Source organism: Lepidochelys kempii, chromosome 7 (assembly GCF_965140265.1).
Source record: "Lepidochelys kempii isolate rLepKem1 chromosome 7, rLepKem1.hap2, whole genome shotgun sequence".
Taxonomy (NCBI): Eukaryota; Metazoa; Chordata; order Testudines; family Cheloniidae; genus Lepidochelys; species Lepidochelys kempii.
The window spans coordinates 83,410,153-83,431,185 of NC_133262.1; the positions used below are offsets into that span (position 1 = coordinate 83,410,153).

The 21,033-nt window shown below is 43.8% G+C and overlaps 1 protein-coding gene across 4 annotated transcripts in view; it reads left to right on the plus strand.

Annotated features, from left to right (window-relative positions):
• Positions 1–21,033, plus strand: part of PSAP (prosaposin) — a 41,169-nt gene that overhangs the window by 6,726 nt on the left and 13,410 nt on the right. For 3 of the 4 annotated variants that reach the window (XM_073353540.1, XM_073353542.1, XM_073353543.1), the window contains exons 2-7: positions 13,248–13,384; positions 14,724–14,798; positions 15,087–15,212; positions 15,797–15,991; positions 17,334–17,477; positions 18,097–18,153. In XM_073353540.1, the coding sequence (XP_073209641.1) occupies positions 13,248–13,384; positions 14,724–14,798; positions 15,087–15,212; positions 15,797–15,991; positions 17,334–17,477; positions 18,097–18,153 (734 nt within the window). The remainder of the gene's footprint in view (positions 1–13,247; positions 13,385–14,723; positions 14,799–15,086; positions 15,213–15,796; positions 15,992–17,333; positions 17,478–18,096; positions 18,154–21,033) is intronic. The other variant, XM_073353541.1, reaches the window with a different exon arrangement.

Genomic DNA, 21,033 nt, shown 5'->3' on the forward strand with positions numbered 1-21,033 from the left:
ATGGGATGGTATTGCCACCCTTACTTCTCTGCTGCTGCTGGCAGGGCACTGCCTTCAGAGCTGAGTGCCTGGCCAGTAGCCACCACTCTCAGCTGCCCAGCTCTGAAGGCAGCACAGAAGTAAGGGTGGGAATACTGCGACCCCCCCCCCCATAACCTTGTGACCCCCTGCAACCTTTTTGGGTAAGGATCCCCAATTTGAGAAACACTGATCTCTCCCCCCATGAGATCTGTATAGTATAGGGTAAATGCGCATAAGACCAGATTTCATGGTCCATGATCTGTTTTTCATGGTTGTGAATTTGTTAGGGCCCTAATAATAATCTGTTGGAGGATGTTGCTCTTAAGTCACACTTCAGATACTTAGGCCTGGTATAAACAGGCTTTTGTACAGATTCCTCTATTTTGGTCAGGGTGTGACTTCTTTTAACAAAATAGTTGTACTGATACAATCCCGCCCCTTAGGCTAGATAGTTCTATAAGGGAAGGGGGAGTAAACTGTACTGGTACAAGCACCTTATACCAGGATAACAGCATCTGCGCAGGGGGGGATGTACTCCATTCATACTGGCATAATTAAAATGGTACAACTTGTGTGTAGACAGGCCTTCAAAATGTCTTTTAAAATGGTAGGTCTAGGGCTAAAGAACTGTTCTTTCTGAGGGTAGCTCAGAAACATGAAATTAAACAATACGTGTTGAGTTCCTGGAGAGCAAAGTTGCCCTGCAACTTGTTGGCTGCTTATGTGTAGTGAACAGTTGCCATTTGTACAGAACTACTTGACTCTCTAGGCTCTAAGGCTTGGTTTATACAAAAGCCAGCTGAAGTTGTGTACATTAAAATAAGTTTTATAAACTTGTGCTGAGTACTCCTAAAGCACAAGGGGCGGGAGCATTAAGCAAACAACTGATTAGAAGCTTAACGAAAAGCTTGTCTTCCTCCATCAGGTAGCGTTGACCTCTTTGATATTATAGTTAGTAAGAACTCTCTAGGAACAGTGGAGTCTGGTCTGTGGTGGCTCAGATAATGAGGGTTTTTAGCATGTGTATGTTGAAAGTTCTTGCTTTACCCATTGGGATAGATGAACTGTTACTACAGCCTGTCTTTGGTCCCATGGGCTGTTCCTGCTTCAGCAAATTTTATACTAGCTGTCTCTCACACACACACAATTTTGAACACCTGCAATAGAATTAGAGGGTATAATGGACAGGAATTCTGAAAAGGTCAATTTACAATTAGTTTCTCAGTCCATTCTGCTCCTTCCTGGTTAGGGAACAGTTAACACATTACTGTACAACTGTCTTGTTTTTCTTCTAGAGACAAGGTGGGTGAGGTGATGTTTCTTTTACTAACAAAAGTTGGGCCACTAAAAGATAAGTTTTCAAACTTACAGAGTTCTTCAGGTCTGGGAAACGTACCCAGGGCATGTCTACATGACAGTTAAGTCAACGTAAGTTAGTTCAACCTACAGCCATCACAAGTTAAATGTGTGGGAGGAATATTGTAGTGTAGATGCTCACACCATTAGGTCAATGTAAGCTGCCTTATGTCAGCCTAGCTCTGTGGTGTAAACCAGGTCTATGAATGTCACTGCTCAGTACAAGGTGGAACAGATAAGGCGTTAACACACATTGCAGGAGACCATTCAGGGTGAAGCAGCAGTTAACACCTCTACTGTCTGAGGACAGATAGTTCTAATGATTCATAAATCTAGTGTCTTTATTAAGGCCCTGATATTTGGTGTCTGACTGAGCTCTGAATTGAAGGTCCCAAGCTCATGTTTTGAAGGTGGTGTTTCCTTTGAGGCGGACTGAGGTGAGACATGGAGTGGTCACCTTGTGGAAAGCGTTTGCCTGTGGGTGATGGGGTGTAGTTTGCCTCATCATTTTACTGTGAGGGTTGATTCTTCCAGAACATTTTTGTAGTTTTTCTATCTGTTTAGAAACCAGTGTAGTAAAGAGTTTCTAAACATTGCTAAATTGAAGCAGTTCTTATGTGTAGGTAAGGCCAAAGAGCAAAGCTTAACTTTCTGCATCAGATAGCAGCTTAAAGGTAACATCCTTTCAGTCCAGTATGAAGGGACACTTGAGTGTTTGCACTTTTTGCTCCTTTAACTTTTTTTAAATCTCTTCCTGATTTTGTTTTGCATTAGGAATTCTGGTCTCTGATACCCACATTTCTCTAGAAGATCATGCATAACTGGAGAACTAGCAGGCTTGGAGAACTACCAGCCTCAGATTTTGGGAGTCCATTTCTTCTCTTTTTTTAAAAAAAAAAAAAAGTTTATCATTGTAAGTCTCCTGACGCTTTCAGAGTTAGGATGAACTCTCTTAAATGTGCACACATTTCCTTCCTCCTGTTATGGGCTACTTCACCCACCCTCTCCCCACCCCCATGGCATAACATTCTCTCATTCTCACTCCTTAGTCCACATTACTTGGTAGTCTCCAGCAATTTGCCCTAGTCTCATTCCTCTTCCTATAGGTATTTTCTCCCCCACCCCACTACTCCCCTCTCCAGTCTTTTCCTCTTCCCTTGGCATGCTGTATTCCTGACCCTTCTCCCAGGCCTCATGCTATTCTTCCCCTATGGCAGGTTTGAGCGGGTCTGCCTACCCTGTAGGGGGAAGCTGCTCTTGTGGTGGCAGTGTGAAAAGGGGAGCTGCGCTACTGGGGTTCCATCTGCTCTCCCTTCTTTCTGTGCTCATAGCTGGAGTACATGCCCTGCTCTGTGGTTCTGGGAACACAGAGGTGGTGGATCCCTAGTGCTCAACTTGCCCCACTAGGACTCTCTTAGTCTGCTGTTACTGGCCTAAAATGTCAGCTCTCCTGTGAATTGGTGACTAGCCTTGATGCAAGGGAAATACAAATGCTTTGTGTTCAAATATCTTTCTCCTGCAGCCTCTGCTTTTTGGGGAGGTGGAGTGGGGGAAGAAGGAGGCATGGCCAAAGTGCAGCATATTCTAGTTAGACATTTCAGCAGTCACTCCTGCTTGCTGTGTGTCCTGTAACCTTTCAAAACCGAATGGAGGACACTGACTCCTGAGATGCAGTCTGGTATGTTTTGAAGGATGCAAATATGAGTGCTAGAACATGGTGATCAGGTAATACAAAACAGTGCTCCTGGGCAACAAGGTGGAAGATGGTGATTGGGTGTTAGAAGTTGGAGTGGTAATGTTTCACTAACGCTCCTCTGTCTGGACCCAGGGGTGGCGAATTATATGGGCCCGTGGTGCCCATGCTTCAGGAATATTCAGGGCTGGGGCCCGGCTCCACCAGTGTTTTGGAGCCAGGTCTGCTGGCTGCTGCTGAAGGATAGGCTACAGCACAAGAGCAGGCTGAGGCAGCTGGTTACTGCTGCACCAGAGGAGGGGAGGAGGTGCACACATGATTGGCAGCCCTCCCCTCTTCTTCCCCCCCCACTGTCCCCCAGCACCCACTGGGAGGTGATGCCAAGGGGGCTTCCGGCAGGGTACCTCTGGGTCTCTCTCACCTAAGCAGCTGCTGGGGCTTCAATGAGTGTCTGACCCTGTGATCCACGCCCGCAGTCACCGCTCCTGCCCCACGCTGGGCAAGGGGCAGCCCCATCCCCCATGAGGCTACAGTGAGGGGCAGCAGGGGAGGAAGCCACATGTGGTGGCAGCCCCCCCTTCCCCTGGCACCCACCACAGGAGAGGCTAGGGGGCTTTCTGGGCCTGAGGAGGAGCACATGCAGTGACAATAGTGCAGGGTGAGTGTGCTGCTGGAAGGAGGGGGGGCCCCTCCCCTGGAGCTTGCTGCTGCTGGTGGGGAGAGTTCTCTCTGGCCCTAACCCCAGGGCAGCCTGTCTGTACCCCAAGCTCATCATCCCTGGCCCCCACCCCAGAGCCTACACCCAAACACCCTCCCAAAGCCTACCCCTTGCACCTCTTCCAGAGTTCTAGATTCTTCCAGTCAGGCTGCAGTGTGTGGTACTAAAACTGAACTTGTTCTGGTAGATGACCTTTTGTCCATCAACAAAGGAAGCTCTTCCATACTTCTCCTGGCTGACCTCTAACACTTCGATAGGAGCTTTAGGAACCTGCAGGTGTAAATAGAAATACCCTGAAATGGCTTTGGACCTTAACCTTTGGGGTTTGATCCAAGATGATGTGTAGCTGTTCCTCAACTTCCAAAGACCTCAGTTGTGGAATCTCATAAGGCTTGAACTCCTTCCTGTCCACACCTACGGCTCCCTCTGTTCCATATCTATCTGAAGCAATTGAGAGAGCAGGGAACTGCCTTCTAAAGCAGAGCTGAAATATGGCACCTAGGCCTCCTGTGCAGACAGGGGAGAAGAGCCAGTCCACACAAAATTAAATATAATACCTACTTATTGACCCAGTTCATAATCCCTCACAGCTTTGCTGTAAACCACTGGTTGTAAAAAGTAGCAGATTGTAAAAGTTTCCGGTGGGGAAGGGGAACTGTTGTAGAAGCTCTTGTAAAGAGAAGAATGAAAGCTGTAATAAATAAATTAAATAAAATTAAAATCTAAAAGTGGATGACAGCAAAAATAATACACTGGATAACTAAAAGGTTAATTTCATTTGGTTTATCCAGCAAGTACTAAAAGCTGTGTGATTGTAACGGACAGCACTTTGTCCTCACTTCTCCCCAGTCCTGTCCAGTACTGGTAACAAACCTAGTGCTGTCACTGTGAGGATTCACTCCTCCTTTCATGTGAAAGATGCTATTATGAGAGAATAGGGATTTGAGAGGGGCAACTCTTTTCAGGACTATAAACTACAAACTTTAAATTTCTCCTGGCTATCATCCCCAATTAAATAAGTCTTAAAAGGAGCAGAGATCTTGCTGTTGGGGGTTTCCTTCTTGCATTTCATATAATAGTCAATTACAACACGAGACTTACATAGAGGGAGAAAAATCCTGAAACTGGTAGCTGTAGAAACAGAAGTACAGTGGGGGAACTTGTAGCTCATCAAGCTATCTGTAGCATTTATATTAGCAATAATGCAAGGAAACCTACAGGCCTGTATCCTGTAAGACATTGACTTCAGCTGTTGGCATAAGGCTTGAGGCTGATGAACTTTGCCACACTTAAATGGTGCAATGGCCACCCCTGACTTTTGGGGAATTGGGAATAGAATGTTTAAGGGGAAGTTTGTCCATAACGACACCAGGCAACCACAGGAACGTGAGCTAACACCAGCTTTTGGACATTTTAGGATAGGAACATCTGCAGATGTCTGATGGCAAGAGTGCCATGGCAACAAATTGACATATGATTAGTATATTAATTATTTCAACTTTCCTAAAGGAGAAGGGCACCCCAACATTAGTAGGGTGAGGAAATATAAATAAGGAAGAGGGGAGAACCCCCCTACTGAATAGGCATTGGACATAGTGGTGCCAGCAGAACGTATTATAAAAGTTGTATCCCTGCTTGTGGGCAGGAGGGGAGAGAGATGTAGCCCTTGGGAGGTGCCAGGATGATGGCCGGTGGTGATGAAGGTAATAGCTAACATTTCAGGTTGTTCTGCAAGGGGTAGTATGAGTATATAGAATGTATGTCCAGGAACAGAAATTCTGCAGATGGCTATTCTGTAGTGTAGAGTTGGGGAATGTGAGTTTGGCTAGATGAGGTAGTCATTGCTACCAGCTAAAGGCTGATTGGTAGAACTAGAATAAACCAATGACCTGTGTCCACAAAACTCATTTGGTTAGTCACCATCACTATAGCCACTGCGAGCAACTGATTCTATAGTTCATATCTTCATTATTAATCTTGCCTCCCATCCTGTGCTTTCCTGTTTCTTGCTTCTTTACAGCTGAAAGGATACTGTTAGGCAGCTGACTGTCCGCCTGCCTCAGCTTCCCCACAGGAATGTCTTGTTCATTCACCTTCTAAAGCTTGTGGCTTCTCCTGATACCTGACAGAAGAACAATCTTCAGCAGAAAAGTCCTGTGTGCCATGATTGACTTGATGGGCACTTGATATACCCCCTCTTGTATTGCATTGCATTGCTCTGCTGCTGAATTCAGGAGTGAAGAGCAGATACTAAACCAAGTTCACTTCTTTTAAAGCTACTGGTGAAAAGCTATGTGGGGATGCTTTGTTGTGACCTAGAGGCTCAATCTGAGTGTCCATACAGACTATTGTTAAAAGCACTGCAGCAAATTTATAATCTACACAACTTCCGAAAATGAGCTAAATGTATTTTTGGGTACTTTCCCAACCAGTTTCTGTGGTTTTTACAATCATATTTCCAAATTTTGGGCCTTTCCAAGCAAACAGGGAAACTCACTAAAAAGGAAGTAGTGCTGTCAAATGCATAGGGATACAATAATAGAAAATATGGCTTTCAGTATAAGTCTTCTGTTTTATTTGCACCATAAAATTATTGGATGGTGTTCCTTAAATCTTATTACAGCTGTGTCTTGCTTACTGTAAGAAGTACAAGAGACTTGCATCACTCTGTTAGTGTTCTTTATATCAGCCTGGTAACCTGAAAAAAGATGCTTATTCCCACTTTTTCTAATCAAAGGATGCTCATTACTTGCATGCCTTGCTGGCAAATAGAGCAATCCATGGCTGCTCCTGTTTTATGAATCCCTGTCCAATATAGAGCCAAGGAGCAGAAATTTGTATTAAAGGCATGCAGCTGAAAGCTGATGATTCATGTGTGGTTAACAAATGTTTGTTCTGTCAAAAGGTTGTAGTGGCCACATAAACAACTAGGCACAAAAAGAATAGGACTGACTCTTAACCATTCTGAAGAAAGAAGTTTGTGGAAAAGATCTGATGGACTTGTTTCTGAGTTATGCCTAAGTTCTTATCTAAACACAATTATCCTAGTTCAACAAAAGGTGGGTTTAAAAAAACAAACCTGTTAAACCAGTGCAAACCCCTCTGACTTATCTTTGGTTTAAAGCAGGCCTATTGCACTTTAGTTTAAAAATAAAAAAATAAAAATCAAAAGCCTGGTTTTAAATATAAAAATCTGCACAGAAGATTACACTGACATAACACAATAGGTTTAATACCCCCTTAATCTAGCGCTCTTATTCACTGTATTGCCATCATCCCTATCTAGTTAAACTGATCCACTGCTACACTTGTGCTTTTTCAAAAAACTTCTGAATTCATTACTTCAAATGTTTCAGTAGTAGGGGCCAGTAGACAGCCTTGTTTGTCACCCAGCTTCTGCCTGAACTGGGGTTTTTCTTGCTATGAAAGGATCCTCAAATACAAGTTGTACTTCAGTTCCATAGGATTAGAGGAGGCTTTTCACAATGTCTGTGGCTGAGACTTGGTAAATGCAATAATGGTTAGGGCCAACTAAAGTTTAGGGAATCAGGATTGTGAGAAAAGAATAAGAACAGCCGTACTGGGTCAGACCAAAGGTCCATCAAGCCCAGTGTCCTGTCTTCCAACAGTGGCCAATGGCAGGTGTGCCAGAGGGAATGAACAGAACAGGTAATCGTCAAGTGATCCATCCCCTGTTGCCTATTCCCAGCTTCTGGCAAACAGAGGCTAATGACACTGTCCCTACCCATCCTGGCTAATAGCCATTGATGGACCTATCGTCCATTAATGTATCTAGTAATAACTTTATAATATCTCAAAAGGTGATTCTGCCATTAAAATAACATGCCATCTAATAGTTCCTGAAGCTACTCTGAAAGGTGCTGGTTTCCTACCCATCTTCATCCTACCCTCCTCATATTTTCCTCACAAAACCTACATCCATCAAAATGAAGAATTAATAAAATGTCTGTAACAGATATCACTTGTCTTGTCATGCTCCATAGCAGCAGTTGCTGTGCTTTACCTTGTACTAAGACTGACTTCCTCAAAAAACAAACAGCACAAGCAAGGAAGAGGGATGTCATAATTAACCATTCCCTTGCAATATATTCACATTCAGGAGCTGATGCCTCTACCAAAGCAGCTGCCAAATCAAAGGTTTTACTAAGCAAATGGGAGGGGAAAAAAATGCCTCTGTAGATTATTATCTTATAAACCACCTGAGGTGGTCTCCTAAGGGAACTTATGCCTAGTAGAAGTATACTGCAGTTGAATGATTTTCTTTTTGTCAGTCAGTAAAGTTCAATCAAAATTTCATTAGACACGTAAATTGGACACCATATGCTAAACCTCACTCATAATAAATGAATGCGGGAACATCCGACTGCTCATAAAATCATTACAAGAAAAACTAGTCAGGTCTGTGTCAAAGAAAAGGCTGGAGCTTTAGCAGAAGGTTGTATCTATTTGAGAGTATAGTTTGACTAGATGGGAGCAGTCTGGGACCTGAGTTTTAATAGCCCATTATGCCAATCTCACTAAACGCAAATAGAAATTTGACAGGTAGCATTATGCAAACAAATATACAGAGGGGCTTTAGAAACAATGACTCCGGAGCAAAATGAGGACCACTTCCCTTACTAATCAGTGGGCAGAAAAGAACATTCAGCTTCTGATATCTCATCTATAGACGTCAGTAACTATCCACTAGTGAATCAAAAAGTAAATTCCAACCAAAAACATAATCCACTCTTATTATTCCCAAATCTCAACAATATGAATCTCCTGACATGTGGAGCAAGCAGCTCCACAAGACTTTTACTGGTCTTAAAGATGCTCTGATCCAAATACTTTGCCTATAAGCAAGGGCCTGTGGATGGATTACATAGTGCTATGAAATTCTGCAGAATCATACTCTGAATATAAGCTTTTGTTTTTCTGAAAACTTGTATTTTAGATTTTATGGTTGTAAACGTAATCTTCCAGACAGTCATTGGTGTAAAGTTATTTAAAATTGTTTTTCTGAGTCTGTAGACAGCCTCAAACTATCGCTGATAGTGTGAACTGTTCCCCATTCTACTCAAGGGAATGTCCATTCTGAAATCTAATGCAAACATTGCGTTAAACAAAAAATCAGTTGCAATATCACAGCCCAAAAGGCTGTGGCCGCAAGAAAAGTCCACAAATTCTAGTCCCTGATGGCACTGTGGCAACATTTGAGAAACGCTGACTTAGGCTATGTCTACACTAGAGACCTTACAGCAGCACTGTGGTACAGATGCAGCTGTGATTCTGTAACATCTCTCATGTAGCCACCATTTTATGTGGGTGGCAGAAGCTCTCCTACCAACCCAGCACTGTGCACTATATCCCTTATGCCGGCAAAACTGTCGTTTGGGCAGGAAATGGTGTTTTCACGCTGCTGAGTGACCTAAGTTTTGCCATCGTAAGTGGTAATGTAGCCATTGCCTTAGTATGAAACTAGCTTGTTTGCATTGGTGTCATGGTCTCCTGATGGGAAGACTATAATCTCACAGGTTAAGTATTGGGGCAGCTACCCAAATGTTAATACTGCCCCTAACTAGTTCAATGTTCAAAAGGATCATCGCTTTTCCATATCAGTTTTCCAAGTTTAATTCACTTTGAGGAAAAGTAGGGGAAATAAAGCAGCCCAGTCGGAGCATTGTGGTTCTTCAGAAACCCACACTTTAGAAAGCTGGTTCAAGAAGGGTTTAATTGATCTGATGGCATATTAAATATACAAAAATATGTATGCATTAGAACTTGGCGTTTATTTGTGTTGAAGGTATGGGTAGGGATTGGTAGTAGGTGGGAAGTGGGGGGTGATATCTGTGTATAAACCTGACTATAATCTGCATAAATTCCTACCCTTACATTTTAGGGTAGGAATCGGTGTCTTAAATCTATTTTAAAAAGCAAATTGAACTTCTCTAGGGGTATGTCTACACTACGGAATAAGGTCGAATTTATAGAAGTCGGTTTTTTAGAAATCGGTTTTATATATTCGAGTGTGTGTGTCCCCACAGAAAATGCTCTAAGTGCATTAACTCGGCGGAGCGCTTCCACAGTACCGAGGCTAGAGTCGACTTCCGGAGCGTTGCACTGTGGGTAGCTATCCCATAGTTCCCGCAGTCTCCGCTGCCCATTGGAATTCTGGGTTGAGATCCCAATGCCTGATGGGGCTAAAACATTGTAGCAGGTGGTTCTGGGTACATATCATCAGGCCCCCGTTCCCTCCCTCCCTCCGTGAAAGCAAGGGCAGACAATCATTTCGTGCCTTTTTTCCTGAGTTACCTGTGCAGACGCCATACCACTGCAAGCATGGAGCCCGCTCAGGTAACCGTCACCCTATGTCTCCTGGGTGCTGGCAGACGCGGTACGGCATTGCTACACAGTAGCAGCAACCCCTTGCCTTGTGGCAGCAGACGGTACAGTACGACTGGTAGCCGTCATCGTCATGTCTGAGGTGCTCCTGGCCACGTCGGCTGGGAGCGCCTGGGCAGACATGGGTGCAGGGACTAAATTTGGAGTGACTTGACCAGGTCATTCTCTTTAGTCCTGCAGTCAGTCCTATTGAACCGTCTTATGGTGAGCGGGCAGGCGATACGGACTGCTAGCAGTCGTACTGTACCATCTTCTGCCGAGCAGCCATGAGATGTGGATGGCATGCAGTCCTTCTGCACCGTCGTCTGCCAGCCAAAGATGTAAAAGATAGATGGAGTGGATCAAAACAAGAAATAGACCAGATTTGTTTTGTACTCATTTGCTTCTCCCCCCTCCCCTGTCTAGGGGACTCATTCTTCTAGATCACACTGCAGTCACTCACAGAGAAGGTGCAGCGAGGTAAATCTAGCCATGTATCAATCAGAGGCCAGGCTAACCTCCTTGTTCCAATAAGAACGATAACTTAGGTGCACCATTTCTTATTGGAACCCTCCGTGAAGTCCTGCCTGAAATACTCCTTGATGTAAAGACACCCACTTTGTTGATTTTAGCTCCCTGAAGTCAACCCTGTAAGCCGTGTTGTCAGTCGCCCCTCCCTCCGTCAGAGCAACGGCAGACAATCGTTCCGCGCCTTTTTTTCTGTGCGGACGCAATACCAAAACAAGCATGGAGGCCGCTCAGCTCACTTTGGCAATTAGGAGCACATTAAACACCACACGCATTATCCAGCAGTATATGCAGCACCATAACCTGGCAAAGCGATACCGGGCGAGGAGACGACCTCAGCGCGGTCACGTGAGTGATCAGGACATGGACACAGATTTCTCTGGAAGCATGGGCCCTGCCAATGCACGCATCATGGTGCTAATGGGGCAGGTTCATGCTGTGGAACACCGATTCTGGGCTCGGGAAACAAGCACAGACTGGTGGGACCGCATAGTGTTGCAGGTCTGGGACGATTCCCAGTGGCTGCGAAACTTTCGCATGCGTAAGGGCACTTTCATGGAACTTTGACTTGCTTTCCCCTGCCCTGAGGCGCATGAATACCAAGATGAGAGCAGCCCTCACAGTTGAGAAGCGAGTGGCGATAGCCCTGTGGAAGCTTGCAACGCCAGACAGCTACCGGTCAGTTGGGAATCAATTTGGAGTGGGCAAATCTACTGTGGGGGCTGCTGTGATGCAAGTAGCCCACACAATCAAAGATCTGCTGATATCAAGGGTAGTGACCCTGGGAAATGTGCAGGTCATAGTGGATGGCTTTGCTGCAATGGGATTCCCTAACTGTGGTGGGGCTATAGACGGAACCCATATCCCTATCTTGGCACCGGAGCACCAAGCCGCCGAGTACATAAACCGCAAGGGGTACTTTTCTATAGTGCTGCAAGCTCTGGTGGATCACAAGGGACGTTTCACCAACATCAACGTGGGATGGCCGGGAAAGGTGCATGATGCTCGCATCTTCAGGAACTCTGGTCTGTTTCAAAAGCTGCAGGAAGGGACTTTATTCCCAGACCAGAAAATAACTGTTGGGGATGTTGAAATGCCTATATGTATCCTTGGGGACCCAGCCTACCCCTTAATGCCCTGGCTCATGAAGCCGTACACAGGCAGCCTGGACAGTAGTCAGGAGCTGTTCAACTACAGGCTGAGCAAGTGCAGAATGGTGGTAGAATGTGCATTTGGACGTTTAAAGGGTCGCTGGCGCAGTTTACTGACTCGCTTAGACCTCAGCAAAACCAATATTCCCACTGTTATTACTGCTTGCTGTGTGTTCCACAATATCTGTGAGAGTGTTACTGGCCTGGAGTGGTAAAGTGTCCTACCATGAAGGACGCAATAAGGCTGCCCTCCCCAGAAACCTTTTGCAAAGGCTTTAGGACTACATCTAGGAGAACCGCAAATGCCAGGGCAAAGTAATCCTTTCACATGCTTGCTTTTAAACCATGTATAGTATTTTAAAAGGTACACTCACCAGAGGTCCCTTCTCTGCCTGCTGGGTCCAGGAGGCAGCCTTGGGTGGGTTCAGGGGGTACTGGCTCCAGGTCTAGGGTGAGAAACAGTTCCTGGCTGTCGGGAAAACCGGTTTCTCAGCTCACAACAAGCAAGCGATCTACAACCTCCTCCTCCTCATCATCTTCTTCGTCCCCAAAACCTGCTTCCGTATTGCCTCCATCTCCATTGAAGGAGTCAAACAACACAGCTAGGGTAGTGGTGGCTGAACCCCCTAAAATGGCATGCAGCTCATCATAGAAGCGGCATGTTTGGGGCTCTGACCCAGAGCGGCTGTTCGCCTCTCTGGTTTTCTGGTAGGCTTGCCTCAGCTCCTTCAGTTTCACGCGGCACTGCTTCGGGTCCCTGTTATGGCCTCTGTCCTTCATGCCCTGGGAGATTTTCACAAAGGTTTTGGCATTTTGAAAACTGGAACGGAGTTCTGATAGCACGGATTCCTCTCCCCAAACAGCGATCAGATCCCGTACCTCCCATTCGGTCCATGCTGGAGCTCTTTTGCGATTCTGGGACTCCATCATGGTCACCTGTGCTGATGAGCTCTGCATGGTCACCGGCAGCTTGCCACGCTGGCCAAACAGGAAATGAGATTCAAAAGTTCGCGGTTCTTTTCCTGTCTACCTGGCCAGTGCATCTGAGTTGAGAGTGCTGTCCAGAGCGGTCATAATGGAGCACTCTGGGATAGCTCCCGGAGGCCAATACCATCGAATTGTATCCACAGTACCCCAAATTCGAGCCGGCAACGTCGATTTAAGCGCTAATCCACTTGTCAGGGGTGGAGTAAGGAAATCGATTTTAAGAGCCCTTTAAGTCGAAATAAAGGGCTTCATTGTGTGGACGGGTGCAGGTTTACATCGATTTAACGCTGCTAAATTTGACCTAAAGTCCTAGTGTAGACCAGGGCTAGAAGTTCATGTGGAGTAACTATTTACTTAGGGTATGAGAGACCTTCAGATGTGCAATTTTGAAAAATGTACTTCTCTTTAGCAGCTGTGGCAAGCCCCCTCTTGTGGGAGAAAAACTGCGTGAAGGGTCCTGAGATATGGTGTCAGAATTTGCGGACTGCGTCACAATGTGGAGCTGTGAAACACTGTCAGCAAACTGTCTGGAACAAGCCTTCTGTGGTGAGTGTAATTGAGACTTGTTCCACTCTACTGTTCAGTTCATCGGTATTTTCATGTGCTGCTTAACTGTTTCTAAAATTTGTGTCTGACTTGGAGGAGGAAGGTGCCATTTGAATCACACTTTTTTCCAGATGTTCAGGCCATCCAAAATTCTTGCATCAAAGACTTGGTTACAATGCGTTAACTCAGATCTTAAAAAGAAATAGAATTGTCTTATGCAAGCTATGGAGGGAAAGGAAGACCACTCTGCTAACTTCTGCCTATGTCAGTCCAATCACTGTTTTGTAAGGTAGCAGGATGGGGAAGAATAACCTAGAGACCATCCTGGGACAGAGACCAAATGAGCTATGTAAACTTAATTCCTTTTATGCTTCCAGGAGTGAATCCTATAAACTTAACGCCTGTTGTCTAACATCCAGTATGGCTACAGAGATCACCTTGAGCCACACTAAATTTAATGCTATCACAATGGAAAAATAAGTAAAATTGTAATTGTATATATGCCTGTGGTGTGTCCTAAAACTTACCAGGTACTGCATTTTCTGTGAAATCTTATATTGTGGCCATGGCCTTCATCTCCATAATGGTACAATCAGTATGCTTCCAAATCTGTATGCTTGAGAGAGTATGTCTTAATTGGTTAACATTTTGTGTATAAATGCATCAGGAAATGTGTTGGGTACAAGACTGGCTAGTTTTACTAGACCATCTGTTCCCTCCTCCTACCCACTTGTTTTATTCATTGCTACAGACAGGACCAAAAATTGATTGACTACCGTGCCCCCAGAGGCAGCATATTAGGTTGATTAAAAAAAAAAAAAGATATGGGAAAATTTGTCCATCTGATCCCCACTCTCACTAGTTTTGGCCTACAGTTTTTGTGTCCTCCTGATCTTATTTCTATTCTCCTTCCTCAACACAAAGCATTAAAATCAAATGATGTTATGCTTTCCACCTAATTCCTAAACAGAGCAATCAAAAACAATCTCAAGAGACTGAATGCCTTGAAGGAGAAGGTGGAACAGGAAAGTCCCTCTAAGATGGGCATATCAAAAGCAAATTTTCACACAATCGTCTGAGAGAACACGTTGTATTAGTGATATTTCTTACTGCAGTAGATGTGCTATTGTTTTGCTTTCTTCCACCCATGTATGTTGGTTTTGTATCTGACATCAGTCTATCCTAGAAACTGGAACTTGACACATTTTGAAATGGCCTTAACTTTGGGATCAAACAGGAAGAGAATTGGACTCTTTTTGGAAGAGGAAATAAAGCACAAAAGGCTTGAAAAATGCGATGTGCAAGGAAAGCTTAGTATATTTTGTTTACTCTTCCTCAGAAAAGCATCCCATGTGACTTATGTAAAGACGTTATAACAGTGGCTGGAAATCTCTTGAAGGACAATAGCACAGAGGTAAGCTTAAGGGCACTATGTGACTTCCTTTTAGTAGTGGTGATGCTCCAGGGAGGGGGAGTGATCTCCAAATGGGGCTTAACGCTTTTAAAAACTAGTGTTGAAAGAAGTTAGTGCAGTGAGTGTCAACACTGGCATCTCTAAGACCTCTACCATCACACCCCACCCCACTTTGGAGTTCAAGTGTTTCCAGATCGTGTATAGTCATTCTCAGAGAATGAAGAACTGGCTCATCTCTCTGCTGCCACATGCATGAACATAGCCAATAACCCTCCTCTTATCTCATAGGGTGAGATCCGTTCTTATGTCGAGAAGATATGTGAGTTCCTTCCTGACCAAGGCCTGGTATCTGAGTGCAAGGAGACCGTGGATGCCTACCTACCAACTGTCATGGACCTGATCAAAGAAGAGTTAGTAAGTTGACTGTAAATAATTTTTGAAAACCTTAAATTGAAAAATTATGCCGTGTCCCTGAGTTTTTCGTCCCTTGTAGGGTGAGTGGGTTTAATCCTTTAAGCAAATATGAATGAGATTTAGGGACTCCCTGAATGTGCAGACAGTTAAGTCATTACAATAAAAGAAAATAAATCTAAGTAGTGGTGTAGGTTCAGATCTTGTCTTTGAACCCCTGTTATCCAAAACTCCCTGTTAAATTTTGTTCTCAATATCTCATAATTTCACTGCTGCTGATAATATAAATGTTCCCAATGTTCTGAAATGTCTTTGATATAAATTGGGTTAATACAATAATAGAAATTAGAACTTTTCCGGCTGTATTCGCTTGCCTAGACAATGTCGCATTATAATCCAATGGAAGAGTTTCCATTTCACGAAGGTGCAGATTAGGGATTACAAGGAAACAATTAACAGGTTTAGATCCTAAAACCACTTTCTTGCAGTGAATCTTAGCTCACTTTTGAGGTGCATGCAACCTGTGAGATTGAATATGGCATCAGACTGGTGCTTTGTCTTTCTAATTTTTTCTCTCTCATATTCAGGATAATCCTGAAGTAGTGTGCAGTGCCCTCTGCTTGTGCCAATCCCTTCAGAAGCACCTTGCTGCAATGAAACTTCAGAAATCACTCCAGTCCAACAAGATACCTGAACTGGACTTCTCAGAACTGGCATCTCCCTTCATGGCTAATGTGCCTCTTCTCCTTTACCCTCAAGACAAGCCCAAGCAAAAATCTCGGGTAAGGATGCAGAGTATCTCTAGGCACAGGAAAAGTGAATATGTTCCATTCAAGTGTCAGTGGTCTTTAACAGTTCATTGATTTTGGGTTAACAGGCAACTTTAGGAGTTTGGAAACCAACATGCATTTAACTAAGTGGATGCCACACTACAAATAAATTCTGTTATACATATGAGGGTGAAATAGCCCTTTTGCTGGCTATGCAATATTTATGATTTGTCTTCTGCATTGTTATAGTCCGAGGTAATGATACTGCCTATAATTAGGATTGCCTGACGCTTTCCATTATAGGATCCTGCTTTTTAGTTGCTTATAACTTTGCCGAACTTTAACTCTTTGGGATGAAACTCTTCCAGGCCAGGTGTCCGCCTCCAGCAGAATTGTTCTCTTTGAAAATTTCAACAAAAAAGGCCCAGCTGTTTCAGAGAATGGGATGAGGGGGAAAAATGTTTTGCCCACTTTAAAAAAAAAAAAAAAAAAAACACACACACACCACCAAATAAACCACTAAAAACTGAAAGTTTGGGGTTTGGTGTTTTTTGTTTGATTTTTTTTTTTGAAGTTTTAGTACCTCTTCAGGTTTTCAAACAAAAGCTTGAAATTTGGCAGGGAAATGCTTTTTTGCTGTTAGTGAAAAAACGCCCATACCTGGCCAAGTTATAAGCCCCTGAAAAATCTTAAGTTTGCAATGCTCAGTAGAAACTCATTAGAGTTTAGCAACTAAATTTGCTGAAGGTTCTGTCTGTACTGAGCATGCTGCAGCCTAGGGCTGGAGGGGCTGAGCAGGACTTTCCCTGCAACTGCTTCTCCAAGTGGCACTAGACCTGAAAGCAAAGAGATTACTTAGACCCCAGGAAAGAATCTCCCTGCTGATCTCTTGTGGAAGAGGAAGCAACCTCAGTCCAGTGCTGAGGCAACAAGAACTGGCTTGCAGGGAAGGAATGAGGTATGTTGTATAGGGAGTAGACCGAGACAAGTTGCTGCAGAGGACAGACTGGAAGGACCTGAGGCAGAATGGCCTGTGACTATCTGAACATTCCCCTCCAGAGCCAAGAGTGTCAGTATTCCTGTGCTGTTGGCAAATAGCTATGACACCTGCTGACAATGTGTATACCTCATTTCCCCTCAAATGGCTGGCACACACAGTGATGACCGACTATTCCTGTCAGTTACTCCATTAGCTGAAGTGTATTAGTAGAATTAATGATTTTATAAAGTACTTTCTAGAAGAAGTGTTAAAGTTCTTATCATAGAAGTGGTAATTGATACCAGCAACACAAGTCTGGCAGATGTTCCTGCATAACCAGCTTTAAGGTAGTATTTTCCTTTTCTCCCTTTTCAGGGGGCTGGGGATGTGTGCAAAGACTGTGTTCAGCTAGTCACTGATGTTCAGGAAGCTGTGAGGACCAACTCATCCTTTGTGAATTCCTTAATTGCTCATGCCAAGCAGGAGTGTGACCGCTTGGGACCTGCCGCAGCTGACCTGGTAACAAAATAATCTTGTTGGTTGATTAAGGAAATTCTCCATAGTGGAGACATGAAATGGCCTCTGTAAATGTCAGTTTTCAGTGGGATTTATATTTGGTAGAAACAAGGTAGATAATGTTAGGTGCAGCTTTTGGATTTAATTTGCTGGCCCAGCTCTTACAAACCATAAGCTTTCTGATCCAAAAAAGCTTTACTTCCTTTCCTCCCAAAATTAAATCCTCACTAAGGTAAGCATCTTAATGTTTTGAAAAGCCTGGAGGACTGTGGCAAGTAATCTCTGCGCTAATAGCAATTACCAGGTGAGGTAATGCTGCAATAGTAAATATATTTTTCTTTCATTTAAATAACCAAATGGGGTGATGGGGAACACGTGATGTACACAAGTCAAGAAATTTTGTTTGACTATGTCCAAAAGTGCCACATTGTGTGCTTACAGTTTCTTGAAAGACAACTGCTTACTTAACGTGTGGCAAAATAGGCTGGGGGCAAATTAATTTTTGTGGGAAACATTGCTTTGGATTTTTCCAAAATGTATGTAATCTCACCCTAATGTGGCATTACAGTTGCATGTATGGGTAAAGTGGTTTTGTTTACTAGCCTGTATTTCTCTCCCACAGTGCAAGGACTACATCTCCCAGTATTCAGACTTGGCTATTCAAATGATGATGCACATGGTAAGAGCATATGACCTCAAACCTCCTCTTGGTATAACTTCTGTTTTGTGTAGCTTCCTCTTACATTATTCTGGAGAATGTTAATACCCTAAGCCTGCTAAAGGTCATCAGGACTCCTCCAGATTCATTTTGAAGTGCATAAACCTCATAGCTGATGTCTTGAGATCCTTAATCAAGTCATATTCGTATACTTGGTGACTAAAGTCTGAATTCATTCTTTAGCTGTTTCCCCTATGTATCTGTCTAAGCCATTCTCCGGATACACAGACATCTTTGTTCTTGCAGACCTCAGAGTGCATGTAATAAGTGGCTTTTAAATCTTCCATTGTGTATACTCTTTTCTTCTCTATGCCAAAAATGCTTCTTACAGATACCAGAGCTGGTCCTTCCCAGGGGCCTGACTTGATAACAAAACCTGGTGGTTGGAATGGATGTGGCACATCTACACAGTAGTAAGCATTGTGAGAAGAGTGGGGCTTCAGATAGCTGAAGTTCTAATGCATCTGAGATTGGGGTGTATGCAGTGGAGAAGAAATTTGTTGTTCCATTGATATGGGTATTGTGTACAAAAACACATTTTTGTTTGCAACAGCTTACATAGATAGCACTTTACAAAGAGTGGTAAGCCTTATTATCTCTGTTTTAAAAATAGAGGAACCGAGATACTGGGATGTGTCCAAAGTGATACGTTCACTGGCAAAGTAGATCTCTAAATGGAGCCCATGACTGACTTGAACACTTGGTCTAAGCAATAGACATGCTATCTCGCTTTAAAAAACCTTACTTAAATTGTGTTCAGCGTGTCTCAACAGTATACATTGTGGGCCTCTTATTTTGGAGTTTGTCAGTTAGAAGTGACTTTCAGGAGTTAAGGGCACACACATTCTATGCAAGAAAGAAAATTAAAATGCTCATTCCAATTAGAGTTGGCTTCAAATTTTCAATTCAAAATTGGAACATGAATGCATTTAACATTCTGGTTTGCCCAGAGCAGTGTTTACATTTTGTCTGGATGTAGTCTTTCCCAGGGTGCTTTATAAATGTGATAGCTTGAAAAAGTCTAATGTGCTACAAGCTATTCTGGAGTGAGCAATTAACTACATGAAGGGTCGTCCTTGCACCGCCTACCTCATGCATAGAGGTAGGGGCACTAGCAAGATTTTGTAAACCATATACGCTGCTCAACTGCTTTAATCAAACTGTTATGTCTTTCATTTCTTTTTTTTTTCTCTGTCTCCAATCTCTATCAACAGCAGGACCAGGTATGTGAGAAACTTGCCTATGGTGTTGCCTTGCTTTTCAGCTATAGGGCTGTAGTTCACCTCTTGCTAATTAGTTGTATATGTGGTGTGACTGCAGTCAGCTTTGACAGATACAAGGGATGTTTGGGGGTGGAGTGAAAAAGAGAAGGGGGAGAGATCGCCAATGAATGGGTCATGGTTCCTGCTTCTGATATCGGCTCTCCATTAAGATTCCAACCTAATGGTGGAACCACCAGTGGAGTGGATTGCTTTTCCTGGGGTAGAGGTGAAGATGCAGGAAAATCTTGATGCTGCCTCTAATCAGTTTCTGGTTTCACTCTTGAGTCTTTGAGCTCTAAGATGAAGTCAGCGCTGTGACTGGTTTTCTTCTACGATAACCTTTATAGGTCAGAGCAGTAGTTGAAGAGAGCCACAGTATGTGCATTGGGAAGAAGATACGGGGGGCCTTCATATTTCCACTCCAGTGCCTTAGTTTCCTATTTAGAAAAGTCCTGGGGGAGACCTTGTGTCTGTCATGTTTCAACGAGAACATGTTGCATGTATGTGGTGATGCTGTAGCATTAATACCTTGAAACGCTGCTTATAGTGCATGAACCAGGGAACTCGACTAAAAGCAGTGCTGGGCTGACCTGAATCTGTGTAATCTGAAGTGGTGCTCTCTGTCTGAGGTATTGCTTCTACCTGTGCATGGAGGTCGTGTGGGCGAGGGGCACGATAAATAAAACTGTATGGCATTGAAGCAGTAAACCTCCCTTGTCTGAAGTTGTTTGACTTGTTAGAGGATAGAGATGGCAAAACACTTTATCTCCCTTTCTATGACTACTTGATAGTCAGACTGCCCGTGTAGTGGGGAGAAGAGGGGCAGTCTGTGAGTGTGACCACATCTGCTTTTTCTGCTAGCCTATAGTGCTGACGAGAGTTTGCCAAAAACCTATTTGGAAACACAACCCTCTCACTTAGTATCCTATGCTGTTGTAAGTACTCTGTTTTCACTGTGTTGGCATGAGGCATCCTATTTGAACAATTGTTCCCTGTTTCACATGTCTGGCCTTAGTCTTTTTTTAATAGTTAGTAGTACCACCAGTTTCAAAGGACTTCTAGTGACATCTGTGGGTGTCAAACAGGAAATTAGCTTATAAAAACCTCCCGTTCTAAAGGGGGAAAATATTTTGGGCATGTTTCTAAACGCTTTTATGGCATCATAAAGTGCACTTACGGCTATGAGTGTTCGAGTGCTGCAGGTTGTAGGGTCCTGGGTTCTACTAAAGTTCAGATAGCACTTCCTCCGACCCTTCTCTAGTCCTCTCTTAACCATACACCGAATGGAGCAAACAGTAGTAAACCTAACTTGGGAGAAGAGTGGAGCAGGAAGTGTCTTAGTTCAGAGAATAAACTAGTCTTTAAGAATTTCAGCCCAGATCATTATGGACATCGGCCTAAGAGGCCCCTCCATCCTTCTTCCCCTCTCATCTCAATGCTCCCTCCCCCAACCCTTCACAAACTCTTCTTTCTGGATTCCAGGTATGTGGGAAATGCCCATGAAGGGTGTGGGTGGGAGAGAATGCAGTCCCTTTTACACAGTAAGCTCTCCAGTTCTGGTGTATATTAGTTCATGGTC